General features: G+C 44.6%; 1 protein-coding gene across 2 annotated transcripts in view; it reads right to left on the bottom strand.

Moving 5' to 3' along the window:
- SETX (senataxin) overlaps positions 1-14,258 on the bottom strand; it is a 674,415-nt gene that overhangs the window by 98,068 nt on the left and 562,089 nt on the right. For both annotated transcript variants that reach the window (XM_085613922.1, XM_085613923.1), the window contains exon 19: positions 4,619-4,726. In XM_085613922.1, coding sequence (XP_085470048.1) covers positions 4,619-4,726 — 108 coding nt within the window. The remainder of the gene's footprint in view (positions 1-4,618; positions 4,727-14,258) is intronic.

Genomic DNA, 14,258 nt, shown 5'->3' with positions numbered 1-14,258 from the left:
CACACGCTGATCCCCTGGGTGCCCACTCTTGTTGCTTCCCATCAGGGCAAACAGTAAAGGAGGGGTCCACTCTCGATATTTCCAGCTAGGCACAAACACCAGGACAGAGCCAATTTCCGATGATTAGCAGCAGGGCACAAAGTAAAGGAGGGATTCCCCTCTCACTGATTCCCTGGCAGGGCACTTGCTCCAGGACAGTCCCTGTCCATGCTAGTACCCATAAGAGCACACAGTAAGGTGGGTGGGGAAGGGGGGGCGGTCCACTCTCGCCAATTCCCAGCCAGGCACAAACACCAGGACAGAGCCCATCCATGCCTGGCAGGGCTCTTAATCAAGGACAGTGCCCATCCATGCTAGTCCCCAGCAGGGCACATAGTAAAGTAGGGTGACCAGCCATGCTGATTCCCAGCAGGGTGCTTACACCATAACAGTGCCCACCCAAGCAAATCATAGCTTCTTCTAACATGCGCGGGCGGGCACACAAACACTTGCAAAGCACGCACGTCACCAAGTATTCTTCAACCACAAGCTTGAAGACCTGCTGATGAACGGCGGTAAAACTGCCACTTTCGTGGCAAAGTGCGAGGAGCAGTGGCAGCACTTGTAAAAGGCCAGACAGAAGAGCAGCTGTTATGGGCACGCGAGATATGCTGCCCATTACAGAGCTCGCAGCTTCCACAGCTGCTGCTTGCTTTGTTAATGTCAGGGGGCTGCTAAGGTCTGCAGAGACAGTGTGGTGTAATGAGAGTGCTTTCGTCTATGGAACAGAGGAGCCGAGTTCAAGTCCACGCTCACATCAATTTTATTTTTTGTGCTCACCCCCCAGAAAAGCTTCCGAAATGCCTTTAAAATAACCAAAGGCAGTGTTAGCCTCCAAGGGAGAATGTTGACAAAGCGTGCATTTTCAACATACTGTGACTCTGGGTAAAATCAGCTAATCTCCATATATTTAAAAACAAAATGACTTAGTGAAAACCTCATCTTGTGTCACATCGCATTTGAAGGGTTCCGCTTTCGGGACAACTTTATCATATGTAACCTTATCATATCCTAAAATGATATTTGTTGAATGTTTTACAATCGAAATATTTTCCAGGCTCAACTCGCGCAAATAAAAGTGCAACACTTTCCAAGCCATACCATTTAGATATGGTGCTGTTACAACTTGTGGAGTCAGAGGAATGAATGGCTCTGTTAGGCTTTTATCCTGTCGGTACTGATCTTAGAACAACATGCACTTTTTGCCAATTCACCATGAACCCACTACAAAGACGTCATTGATGTGCGAGCCCATAAATTGGTGGTCAAGGCATGGCCCAGAAAGAGGGTGAAGTCACGTGAAACAGAGTCATAAAAATCAGTCTGGCCGCCAAACGCATACCTTTACTTTTTTCAAACTCTGCAGCAAATAAATTGACAACAAGCATTAAAAAAGCAATAGGTCTTGCATTTACAAGAGTTTGAGCTATTAACCTCTTCTGTGCCCATGACGAGATGGTCTCGTCATGGAGCACAGTCGCGCTGTGCCCATGACGAGACTATCTCGTCATGAAACCCACCCACTAGGGAAGCGCCAGGCACAGGAGGGGGAAAAGGCCTGGCACCCAAGGGGCTAACATTGCAAATGGCAATGCCTTTTATTTTTGTTTTTATAAGATAAATAAACGGCATGGTTATTGCCAATAGTTTAAACTCGCGTAAATGCGAGGCCCATTGCATTGCAAATGCTTGTCTCGTGCTGGAACCGTAATCCTGCCTTCCTGTCCCTGCCTAGAGGGCAGCTAAGGAATGAGTTTCCCGGAGATAAGAACTGATTTATTATGAGGTCTTTGAGCTTGACATGAAGGCCCCTTGATCTTTACAATCCCCAGGGGTCGGGGGGTTATGGCCTTCACAGATGCCTGCCAGAAGCTTTTTAAATGTTAGCTGTATCTGGGTCCGTGCGCACTTATAATAGGGCCTAAACACCACAGGAGTGTGGGATTCCACATCAGTGCTCTTCCATCACTTTCACAGCAGATTCCTCATAATCCTCTAGTGACTCTATGAACCTCCCCATGTTAGACAACAAGTCACAATATAGCTGCATGCCCATTGTGCTGTCACCAAGGCATATTTGTTCACGTGACTGTGTGAATGTGTTTTAAACCATGCAGAGTTCAAATAATTGACTGCCCATTCACACCCAACATTGTGCTCCATAACTTCACAGTACAATACCCCCTAGCAGGAACACGGAAAGCCCCCAACCACTGCCCTCTCACTCAGGACTTAAGTCAGAATCAAACAGCAACTTGAAGGTGAGGCCATGAGCAGACCTATGGAGATATAACATCCAGAGATACATTTCATCAGCTCCCCAACTCAGCGGGCTACTTCACGCGACATGTCTGTGTCATAAAGAATATTGACATAGATACAGAGTAGACATGGCACCCATGAGCATGTTGCTGAACCAGGGATAATAGGAATAAATGCACAAAACGCACCCTGAGATGGGGCACAAACCCCCAATGTCTAAATGTGCTTCTTAAAGAAGGAAAGGTTCGCCTTCTCCCTCACCCCAGGACTGCATCAACCTCCCAGTGTGTTCTTCCTATCACCCGCCCCCGAGGGACCTCTGCATAACCCGAAGACATTGCTCCCTGTATAGTGCCTCCTCATCCCTCTCCAGATAGTGCTTCACCCCTAGTCACCCGTGGCCTAAACGCTGCACTCCCCAGCCGTGGGTGTAGCGCCCACCAGTGCCTGGCACTACAAACCCCCATACCCCTCCACTTCCAGATGTGGCAGGAATGCCGAGGGATTCCTCGGAAGCCCACCCCACCCCTTCCACCTGAGGACAAAGAGAAATGAGGATAGCGGGAGGGGAGAAACCCAGATGTAATTAGCCTCCAGGTGCTGTACACCTTGTCTGTGCCCATGGCACCTCCCTTCAACATGTAATGAGACCCGACACTGCCTCAACACTAAATCTCGCCAGCAAGACTGCGCATGCGCACAGCCTTACGCTAGCGAGACCTAAAAAGGACACACTTTAACAGTACATCTTTTCTGGCTTAACTGATCACAAAGGCTGCATTTTAAAATATCTCATGGTGTTAAGGCACCTTCTGCACAAATCTTTGTGTGCCCACAACATCTCGGTGGATAATAGCAACAGAAGGACAACTCTAGTGGTTAATGCAGTTGCTGGAGAGATGTTTGGTCTAGTTGCAGTTTTGATGCATAATGATGCAAGGATTGCTAATATATCTTCTGTAAAGCACACTATGTAACATGCAAATCACACATTTTAATTGTAGATAGGTATGAGGGTTTTTGCTTTTGAGACATATCCATTATTACCTGCAACTCATAAATTGCAACCTTTATAATAAAACACCGTAAGCTATGAACCGGCACAAACAAGCTGCTAACAAACTGCAAGGTATGAGTTTAGAAGCTTATTGGTTTATTTCTCAATTTGTCTAATAAAGCTGCTAAAAAAGGGTTCAATTGATTAGTGATAAAAGTCTTATAAATAGAGAGAGCCCCAGCACTGTTACATTTTAAATTCAGACTTCTTGTTTCAACCAGCTATGCACTCTTAACATATTTCTACCTTCTTATAGTACATGCATATAGCTTATAATGAAAGGGTAATCAAAGTCAAAAACCGGTCTATAATGTTTCTCTTAAGTACTTTACTTGTAAAGTGATAAGTTGTGTACCTTTGTTTCCTCTCCATTGCTTAGCGTATATGTATTAGGTTCCAGGTGACTCCCAGCCAGCCTTGTTGAATAAAAGTAGGGCTGATGGCACCTTAAATGAGGCCTTTGTTTTGGGCCAACTCAAATTGTAAAGAAGAAAGCCCCTTCACAATCTGCATATTCTTGTTAGTAACAATAAAGCAGACAGACTGCAGACGCTGAAAATGTCAGCATATTTCACTGGGTCCGGTATGGATCTCAGATCGAGCTCAATAATAGTGGACTCCTCCTAACCCTGCTGTTCAGTAAAATCTTATAATGGTACAACTTTCTATGTTCTGCACTTTTCTAAACATAGGGTGTAGGTGCCACAGGAGTGAACAATTCATGTCACAACGGCATGTATCGGTGTTGCAAAATTGTCTCAATACCTTATTATATAGAGCTATCTGTGTGTAATGCACCAGTTTGTGTTCTTGTAAACAGAAGTTTGAAATGGTAATTGTTACAGACTTATATTGTTTAGCGCAGCACTCACAAGCATAATCCGTTTCTTGGCACATATAGCCTTGGTTGCAATGCAGAGGGACCTTGCACCACCGCACACAGAGGAAAAAAGCATAGGGAACATTGAAGCGGATTCCACATAGGGCATATTCTCCAGGACAGTGCCCAGTTACACAGATTCCCAGCAGGGAGAGCACTCCAGGACTATGCCCACCCTCCCCAATTTAAAGCAAGGCAGATACTTCAAGATAGTGTCCACTCACACTGAGCCCTATCAGGGAATAACCAAAAGGGGGATGCCTACCCAAGGCTGCTGCCAACGGCGCACAAACTCCAGGACAAAGCCCACTTATGCTGATTTGCAGACCACCCATGCAACTCTGAAGAAGAAACCTGCTGCAGGGCAGAAGAGACCTTACCGTGGAGATGACGGTGGCTGGGAGTTGCTCCGGGTCGCCTACTAGGATGAGCTTAGAACAGCGGTGGATAAGCGGGATGAGAGTCTCCACTTCACAAGCTTGCCCAGACTAGGAGGCAGAAGGAAAACAAACTATTAAACATCTGAGAAACGTCATTAAGACCCGTAATGTAGAAAGCAGGTACATTAAGTGACTTCCAGGAGAAACTTATTTAGTTTAAATAGTACTGTTCATTTTACAGCAGTTCCTCAAGAGCCTACGAAGGCCTAAAAGTATAATCGCAAGATAATTGCAGTCAAAAGTCTTGAACTCTGTTAATCCTCGACTGAGACTGAATTTTCACTGCCCCAGTTCCCTTGATCACCTTCTCATTGCAGCTCAGAAACAGCATCAAAGAAATTGCCAACAAATAAAATTAAAGCAATGGGGAAGGCAGGCAACACTAGGTGCACGGTAAGGAATAAAACCATAAAGTGCCAACACACATTAAAATAGGGTTTTTAGACACTATCGCTTTCCGAAAAAAGAGCAGAGATTTAGTACTGGCTAGTAAATGGCCCACACATACACTGCCCCATATACAGAGGGCTTTTGTGAATCAATGCCAGTACCATGAAGTGACAAATTATGGAAAATTACCTTCAAGGTGATTTCAATTCTCTGCTTAGCTCTTAACAATGTTTGGGAATGGTCTTCAGTGCAAGATAAAACGATAAAAGGATTCCCACAAATATACTATCTTCACCCTAGGTCTATTATGTGAATATGGAATGTCCTAATGCCAAGGAGATTTTGAAATGCCCAGCTTCTGGCCTCATTGGGAAGTGATGCGTTCTCTGTGTTAGGGCCCCCATCGTTTCACAGGGAAGAAAAGCCACCCCAAAAGCAGTGCCCAGTAAAGGGTGCATACACCACAGTCTTTGGCAAGGAACCAGACGGGAATCTTTAGGTTGGAGAATTCAAAGTTGTGGAGTGTGTTACACACCGGCTGTAAATTGTGAGAGACTTTGGGCATGACTTGGAGTATGGCGGACAAGTTACTCTTTCACAAACGTAATGTATATCAGGTCAGCCATACTACAAGCGTTGCTGGATATAATGTGCCTGCAAAACAGAGGACGGGATATCCATCACACTAGTAAAGGAGTAACCTGTCAACCAAACTCAAAATCAGGTCCTTTGTCTGAAGACAGACTATTAGCCACCTGTGCAAACATGAGTAAAGGTGCATATTCTGTAGGCCGTAGTGGAAGGCCACTGCAGAGCAGAGTACCTTAATCCATGCTCTTGAGGGCCGTACCGAGCTAAAAGACAAGGAAATAGTATTTGGAAGGCAGAACTCCTATTGTAAAGGACAGGTACTAATGATGTTTTTCCTTGACAGGAAAAAACAAGTTAGTTACCTGTACAATATAGTCCTCCAGTATGACACCTTTCATAGATCCACATGATTGAATCGTCCCTGTGGTCAAGGTGGGAGTCCTACAGTAATTATAACACCATAAAAAAAACATAACCAGATCCTTCCCCAACACCTGTTGAGTAATCAGCGGAATCGCTGGTAAGTCACTGTCAGAGGAAGAGCCACCCTTCCCTGGGCTGCCTCTACTGCTTCCTTTACAGTCTTCTCTGGTGTATGCCTTTTGGGTTTGTCCCTCGAGAAAGGGATGATGCTTCTGAAAGCCAGAACACCTTGGTGCCGCTGGCAATTTTACATTCTTGTGTGCCCGATGGTGACCGACAACAGATTTGTTCCAGTTTGTGTTTGGAGTGCCCTGTGGCTTTCACTGTATCAGTGTCTTTCTTTATCATGTCCACCTGTGGACCAAACAGCTACTTGCCATCAAAAAGGGTGATGATGAGATGTTATTGGACTTCTGAGCACAACACAGATACCCAAAGCAGGACATATCTTCTGAGAATGACACTAGTATTTATCATCTTAGAGGCTGCATCTGCAGTATCTAACATACAGTAAATATTTGCATTTGAGATCATGATTCATTATCCCTTCTTGCACCAGCTCTCTGCCACATTTGCAGCAGGCATCGAGGAGATGCTGGTTTAGCTGTTACATCTCCTCCCAATGATGTCGGTCATACCTTGAGAGGACAGGCTACGCACCACTGTGTTCCTGCTACTGCATTTTGCTTTCTGCTTGCATGAATCTTTTGGTTCTCTACCTGTTCCCTGGCGAGTAACCTCCTTCTTAGCTGTAAGACTGTCACAGAGTAAAGAGGTATACAGGCCGCTGATGTAAAGTAGGTCATCAGACTCCAGCTTGTATTTTTTCTGTATTTGTGGTGCAAGCACGTTGACCTTGATTGCTTCTTGAAATTCTCTGCTGTTCAGTTTGTCATGTTTTTCAGTATGGAGAGGAACTGAACAGACTTCTCTGCGTAAGGCAAGGATCCACCAGTAGTCCATTTCTTCCTTTATGATGTGCAACTTCCCCTTTTGGTGCTCTCCAGCTCTTTAAATTACAGCGTGGTATGCGGTCATCCTATCTGGGAGTGAAGACTTCAACCACGGTTGGAGTTCTCCTAATGGTCCCCGCTGTAGGCTTGCCAAGGATCATCCCAGTCACGTATCCAACAGGGTCATCATAATAGTTTTGTGGGTCAAACGGTCTGTCCTGATCAGAGTCAGTTTGAACTGACTCCTGAGGTGAAAGACAACAACAGTGGTGACTGGGGTAGTGGAAGAACGGAGATGGGGGAAGGCTGACAAACACTTTGTTTTTTGCTGCCAGCATTTCTTTGAGCTAGGGAGCATTTGCAGCTCCTCAAAGATGGACTCCTTAAATTTTAGCTTCCTCTTCTTCAAAGGTGTTGGGTCCACCTCCTGTTGGAGAGGTCAAGCCAGAATCTTTCATGATGTAGGGTGAATGTAAAGCTTCTTCTGCCTCTTGTCCACTTCCTATAGTAGCTCTCTGGTCTCGGTAGTGCAGGTCTTTGAGTCGAACTACGCATCAAAGGTTGCAGGTCGGTGCTTCAGTGCTGGGAAGGCATGGCCTGGTTTTGAGACTCCACAACTTCTGCTCAAAGTTTTTCTAGAGCACGCAGTGGCTGGCAGTGCAGAGCAGGTTCGGTTGTAGTGCCCAAAGCAAACGGGTGAGGCCTTGGTGAACTAGTCTAGGGGCTTAAAACTCTGCACCCTCAAGTCCAATTCTTGTCCTGCCTGCAAGATTCTTACTAAGGTCGAGCCCTGAATGGCTGATCCACAGATGGTGTGTTTTTGGTGCAGTTTTCCTGGGGACTCTGAAGACTGTTCCTCCTTGTAGTCTGAGTCCTCCAAGGAGAGGGTTTCTGGGCTGCTGAAGCAGATGGCTCGCTGGGATACTGGATGGACCTTCTCTTCTAAATAGGTACCTTCGGTCTTCTCAATACATAGGGCAGTCAATGGCTCAGTAGGTCCCTGGTGTGGCATTCTGTAATGCACCTACCAATGACTGCTTCTACAGTGTTTAGTATTTTCAATCTTAAAAGACTAGCAGGGCGACCAGCTCAATTCCTCATGGTCTAAGGTAAGCGGAGATTGTAAACCCAGTGATCGTCCAGACCACAGTCTTGGAAACTCCAGCATGCAGAATTGCTGACATTGCATGTTTTCAGTGGTGGCAAATAGATCTACCAAGGTTCTCCCGACAGCTGAACAAAACCTAGCACCACCTCTGGATGGAGACACCATTTATGAACCGCTAGGCATCTTCTGATAAGTGTGCCTGCCCTGGCATTCAGAGATACTGCCAAGTGTTGAACCACCAGGGATATGCCTGGATGTTACAGCCATGTCCAGAGAGGCAGGGCCTCTTGACAGGGGGTCCAAGATCCTACTCCGCCCTGTTTGTTGCATTAACACATGGCGGTGGTGTTGTCTGTGAATACCTGCACTAACCTTCCCTTGACAGAGGGCAGAAATGCTTTTAATGCCAGCAGGAAGATCACCTGGAGCTCCAGTAGGTTGATGAGGAGTCCGGATTCCTCCGGAGACCAATGTCATCTGATCGCCACCTCTCCTAGATGATCACTCTTCCCAGCAGGGACGCCTCTGTCACCACTATTGGATTTGGTTTGGAAAAGTAGAGGAGTCTGCTGCAATCACGGTTCGTTAATCACCACTGAAGATCTTTTGCAATTCCCCTCCAAGATCTGGAAGTTCACCTGATGCTACGCCCACTGGAACTTCAGATCCCACTACAGAGCATATATATTCTAGAGGGCATGTGTCACAAGCGGGATGCAGGAGACTATGAGTCCCAGCAACCTCCGAGTCAGTTTCACTGACATCCAGGAAAGAGACTGAAACATTAGTATCAATTTCCGTTCTGGAGGATAGGCCCAAAACTGCAGTGTGCTCTGCCCAGTGAGTTGGTCTTGTTCAGCCAACATCGCAATGTGAACTTTGCGGCATCTCTCCCATCCAAAATAGTTTGGGAGAGTATGGCCCAGCCCTTTTAAAGGACCATGGGCAGCACCTGCACACCGAATCCCATAGGGCTTGGTCCCCTGGGGCGGGCAGCGGGCAATTGTCCAGTACATTGGAGCCTCTGTGCAGGGTTTGGGGCAAGTTCACAGCAGGAAGTTCGTTAGGGGTTCATTAAATAGCACAAGAAGTTCTGAGGGGGGCAGTCCAGGGTAAAACACATCTATCAAGACGTTATTCCTGACACACACTTAGGGTAAGCTAAGGTCCAGGACCTCAGCCGCCCTTAACACCATAGCAAAAAAAAGCCCCCTCCTCTGTAGCCACGGTAGGAGGAGAGAGCATGCCAGTATCTGGAAAGGTGTCCAATCCATTGGCATCTGCCAATTCCTCATTCCAACCCATTTTGAGGGCATGGACTCGAGTCTGGAAGGCAGAGAGGTGAGAATGTGGACGGCGGCACCAGGAGCATTGGGACCAGCGCAAAGGAAGATTGAGGTGGTAGGGCCAACACCAGTCCGGGTCCATTCGTAGATCCAAGGGGTCCAACTTGAGCTGGAGGCGAAGCCGTCTGCAGAGAACCTGTGGGTACCCCTCCTGAACCTGCGGGTCCGGAAGGCATGCCAGAGGAAAGAACCACACCAATATGAGGTGCATGGCCTCAAAAAATTCACTACGTTCGGCGGGGCTCGCTCCGGCTCCCAGGGAACTCAAGGAGACTTGGAGCTGGCCCAGGCACAGGCTCAACCGCGGAGCCAGGCTTTGAATCAAGACACTCCCTCGTCTAGTCAGATGACACTGATGGACGACTTCTACTCTTCTTGCACTTGGGGGACTTCAAAAGTACGAGCATGTACCCAGATTAACACGAGCGCCATTGGCAGTGCATTGACCCACTTGGGCTAAATTGATTTTCTATGCAGGGCATCAAATAGACGCTAGCTTCGGGATTACGCATAACTTTTGCATAATTTTTATGCATTTATATTTTATATTTTAATATATACATTTTGTATGAGGCAATTTGTTAATGTATTTTATATGGGATATTTTATCCACGTTTAAAATCTTACAGATTACAATAGTATCTGTTATATTCCTACTCAGGGGTGACCTCTCACAATGGTGCTCATGTTAATCTGGGTACATGCTTGTACTTTTGAAGTCCTTTCTTTGTGTCATTGAACAAAAATGTATGTAAATAAGGGTACAAGCGAGTAATTGCCATACCGTGATAAAGCTGTAAAGCGAAACGCATTGGTGAGGCGTCACCTTGCCCAATAAATCTTAAACTAGCACTCCTGGGCGTCCTGGAATTGTTTTAGAATCACTCGGAGAGTTTGCTGCTGATATACAGGTGTTTGGAACCTGTCCGGGACCGCCGTTACAGAAGCGCCGTACTTCCGGGATTTGGTAATGATATTTGCGTCAAGACCGGCACTACCCGTAGAGATTCCCGGTGGAGGGCTGATCACAGCCGGCGACACCTGAAAGGACACCATGTGCGGCGAGACCCCGCGAAAAACCGCACGAGTGGTGAGAATAAATGCATGAAAACTAGCGATTGTGGAAAGTGTAACACGGCCAGTGGGAGGAGTCACGGAGGTGAACTCAACCCAGTGGAAGACGTGCGAGCTAGGTCGATCGTAACAGAGGGAATATGCAGAACGGAGCTAGAAGGCTGTGAGCTGACAAGCCAGTCAGCTGGTACAGGGGTGCTTATAGAGTGTTTGGAAACAAGGAGAGACTTTGACAATGGCCACTTTGATAGAGGCAAAAAGGAAGGAAATTTCAAACCGGTTGTATTTTACCCAATCAACAGAAGGGTATGCTGGGGCAGGTTTATTGCGTCAAGAATATGTATAAATTAATCAGGAAGTACTAATCCAAACATTGTGCGATAAATTGGAAAAGCTATATAAAAAAAGAACTCTCAAAATGGTGGGAAGCTGAATCCCTTCAGATATGCATTGATGTTGGTCGTGTACCGAGAGGACTTCGTATTTACACAGTCCTGACTTACGAAAACCTGGACCCAGAAATGTTAGAACAGTGGGCTGGGAATTCCAAAGAGTGTTCCACAGTCATGATGCGGATTCTTATTAAATACGCCCTAAAAGACCGTACAGTGATCTTTGCAGAAATTGAAAAAATAAGTGAAGAATTGCTGAAATTAATTTCCAGAGAAGCATTTGAAGAGTTTAATGCTAAAGTTCAACTCAAATTAACAAAACTGGAAGAAAAAATCACCAGTAAAAAACAGAGGAAGTTTATCAGAGACTTCAAAGACTACCAGTCGGGGAGGACCCTAACATTTCACAAGAAGTATGATCACTTATTCAGTGAGAATGTAACCCAAAAGCCAAGTTAGACCGGTGATAAAACAACTAGAGGTGAACTTACGGAAGAAAGTGACGTCTCAGACAGCAATGTGTCTGATGTATCAGTGGAAACATTGGCACAGAACGCACCGAATGGTAGTATGGGAAAGAACAACTTCCTAAAACAGTTCCAGATGCTAACTACAGCTAAACAAAATCAACTACAAGGGGAACAGGATTTTCGGCGTGGCCGAGGACGTGGCACACGCGAAAAAACCAGAGGACGAGGAGGAACCGCAGGAACAAAGAAGCAAGGACAAGCAGAAGAAAAAGGAGAGACCGGCAAATCAGTAGCATGGTTGACTCGAGCCAAGAGAGGTGCAAAATTACTGTGGTGAATTTATCGGACCGTAAGTTATCAGCTTTGGATATTAATTTACTTTCATTGGGATTATCTTTCTGTCCATCTAGACAATTGGATTATGTACAAACTCGAATTGACATTTTCTGTTTGAGAAAACTCAAATTAAAAAAATGGTTTCACACCCAGGTTACATCCAGGCGGGAAGAAATACCGAACCAGGGGCAGAGACACTATGTATCTCTGATATTGAAACTTTACATGCACAACTTAATGAAAATATAGTGCATCATGAAGATCCACTCATTAACTTGGATGTACTGCATATACCAATGGATTCTTCTGAGTCCAGTAAATTCAAACCTAAATCGACGTTTACACCAAACATTCACTGTGATGCATTAGAAGTGTTTGAAAGGAGTGCAACTCTAGAATTAAAGAAAATGAGATATAAAATGGATGATAGAACAAAATGTAATTTCAATTGTGAACAATTTAAGGCAATTGAAGATTTACAGAATGACAGATGGATTATCAGATGTTCTGATAAAGGAGGAAATGTTGTCGTGTGGAGTACGACCGAGTATTTGAACGAGGGAAGGGAATACGACAACTGAGTGATCCCTAATGTTATGTACTGAGTAACAAATCAGAGGTATTGGCATCATACTTTAAATACGAGATGCTAGTAAACTGGAGAGATCAGGGCTTACTAGAATGGGAGGAATTTCCCAGTTTGTACTGTAAACATCCTAGATTACCCATCATGTACTTACTTCCTAAACTGCACAAGAATCGTGAAAAGCCACCAGGGAGGCCCATAGTTTCCTCAATGGGCTCCCAATTAGGAATTACATCAAAATACATTGACCACTATTAACGACCTTTTGTTTGTGCCCTACCAGCATATCTAAAGGACACTACACACTTTTTAACACGGATTGATGGTGTAGTTTGGGAGGAAGATTTCTTGTTGGTCACGCTGGATGTAACTAGTCTTTACACCAGCATACCACATGACCTGGGGATCCAGGCCATAAGACATTTTCTGAGAGCCAGGCAGATCTCGCTGCTACTGCATACTGAAATGGTGTTAGAGATGACTAGGTACTGCCTGACTAACAATTATTTCTTATTCAACCAAAACACACATACAAATACAAGGAACGGCAATGGGCACCTGCTTCGCCCCCAGCTATGCGAATTTATACATGGGCTGGTGGGAGGAGCAGGTGTCCCAAAGCTGGGAGTTGCATGGAGACATCGTTACCTGGGCGAGATTTATAAACTATCTTCTTGATATGGAGAGGCGATGAAGTGTCAGCTAATCTGTTTATAGAGTCCCTTAACAACAATGATAAGAACTTGCAACTCACCTCGTAAATAAGTAAGTCAAACATTGTGTTTTTGGATGTAGAGATACAAGTAAAAAACAGAACATTAGTCACCAAGCTACATAGGAAGAAAACAGCTGAGAATAGCCTTCTTAATGCTAACAGTGCACACCCTTCTAGCTTAATCCAAAGTATTCCGTATGGAGAGCTAATAAGGGCCAAACGGAATTGTAGTACACCGCATGAATATGAGGAAGAAACATTAATAATGAGTGAGAGATTCAGACAACGCGGCTACAGCCATAAAACTATTAAACAAGCGATGATAAAAGCAGATGCAAGGCCAGATTTACTATGACCTAAACCCTTAATAGTGGAACAAACAGATCATGTAAGATTCATAACTCCTTTTTCCAAAAGTGCTTTTAAGATCAGAAAGAAGTTTAATAAAAACTGGCACATTTTAAGAAGTGATTCTATTTTGAACAAATATTTGAATGATTCACCACAAATTACTTTTCGGAGAAGCAGATCTCTAAAGGATGATCTATGCAATAATGAAATATCTGCTTCAGATATTGGTGGTTCTAGTTGCTAAGCTGCAAACACTGAAAAGCATGTGCCAATAGTACTGACTGTAAGATAATGAGAATACCCAATACAAAAAGAGAGTTTGTTATCAAGGATAATTTTACGTGTGAAACTGACTAATGTATTTACTGTTTAATCGGCCCCTGTGGGAAACTCTATATAGGCAGTACGGTCCATCGAGCAAAGAAAAGAGTTCTTGAACATCTACTTGCAATCAGACAACATGATGTGCAGTATCCAGTGGCTCACCACTTTTTTAAGATGCATTATCAAAATGAAAAATTACTGTCTTATGTGATTTTATATGCAATCGCACAACAGGAGAGGGGAGGCAATAGAGAACGCCAGTTAAGGCGTAGGGAGTCAAGGTTTATTATTGATTGTCACCCTGACACCCAAAGGTTTGAACTCTAGTGAGGAGATAGCTGTACATTTGTAGATTGTTTGAATTCTAATTTTGAGGTTTCTGATGTAAATAGCTTGAATTTTATGAAGAGTTTATGATTATTGATTCAATTATGATAATTTTGTCTTGAGAATGAGATTAAAGAAATAATAAGAGATTTGTTCTTTTTATCTCCTTGTTGATGTGTACATAAATAGGAAAG

The sequence above is a fragment of the Triturus cristatus genome, chromosome 1_2 (genome assembly GCF_964204655.1).
Source record: "Triturus cristatus chromosome 1_2, aTriCri1.1, whole genome shotgun sequence".
Taxonomy (NCBI): domain Eukaryota; kingdom Metazoa; phylum Chordata; class Amphibia; order Caudata; family Salamandridae; genus Triturus; species Triturus cristatus.
The sequence above is the reverse complement of the archived record's forward strand: the minus strand, read 5'-3'. Positions and strand labels throughout refer to the sequence as shown.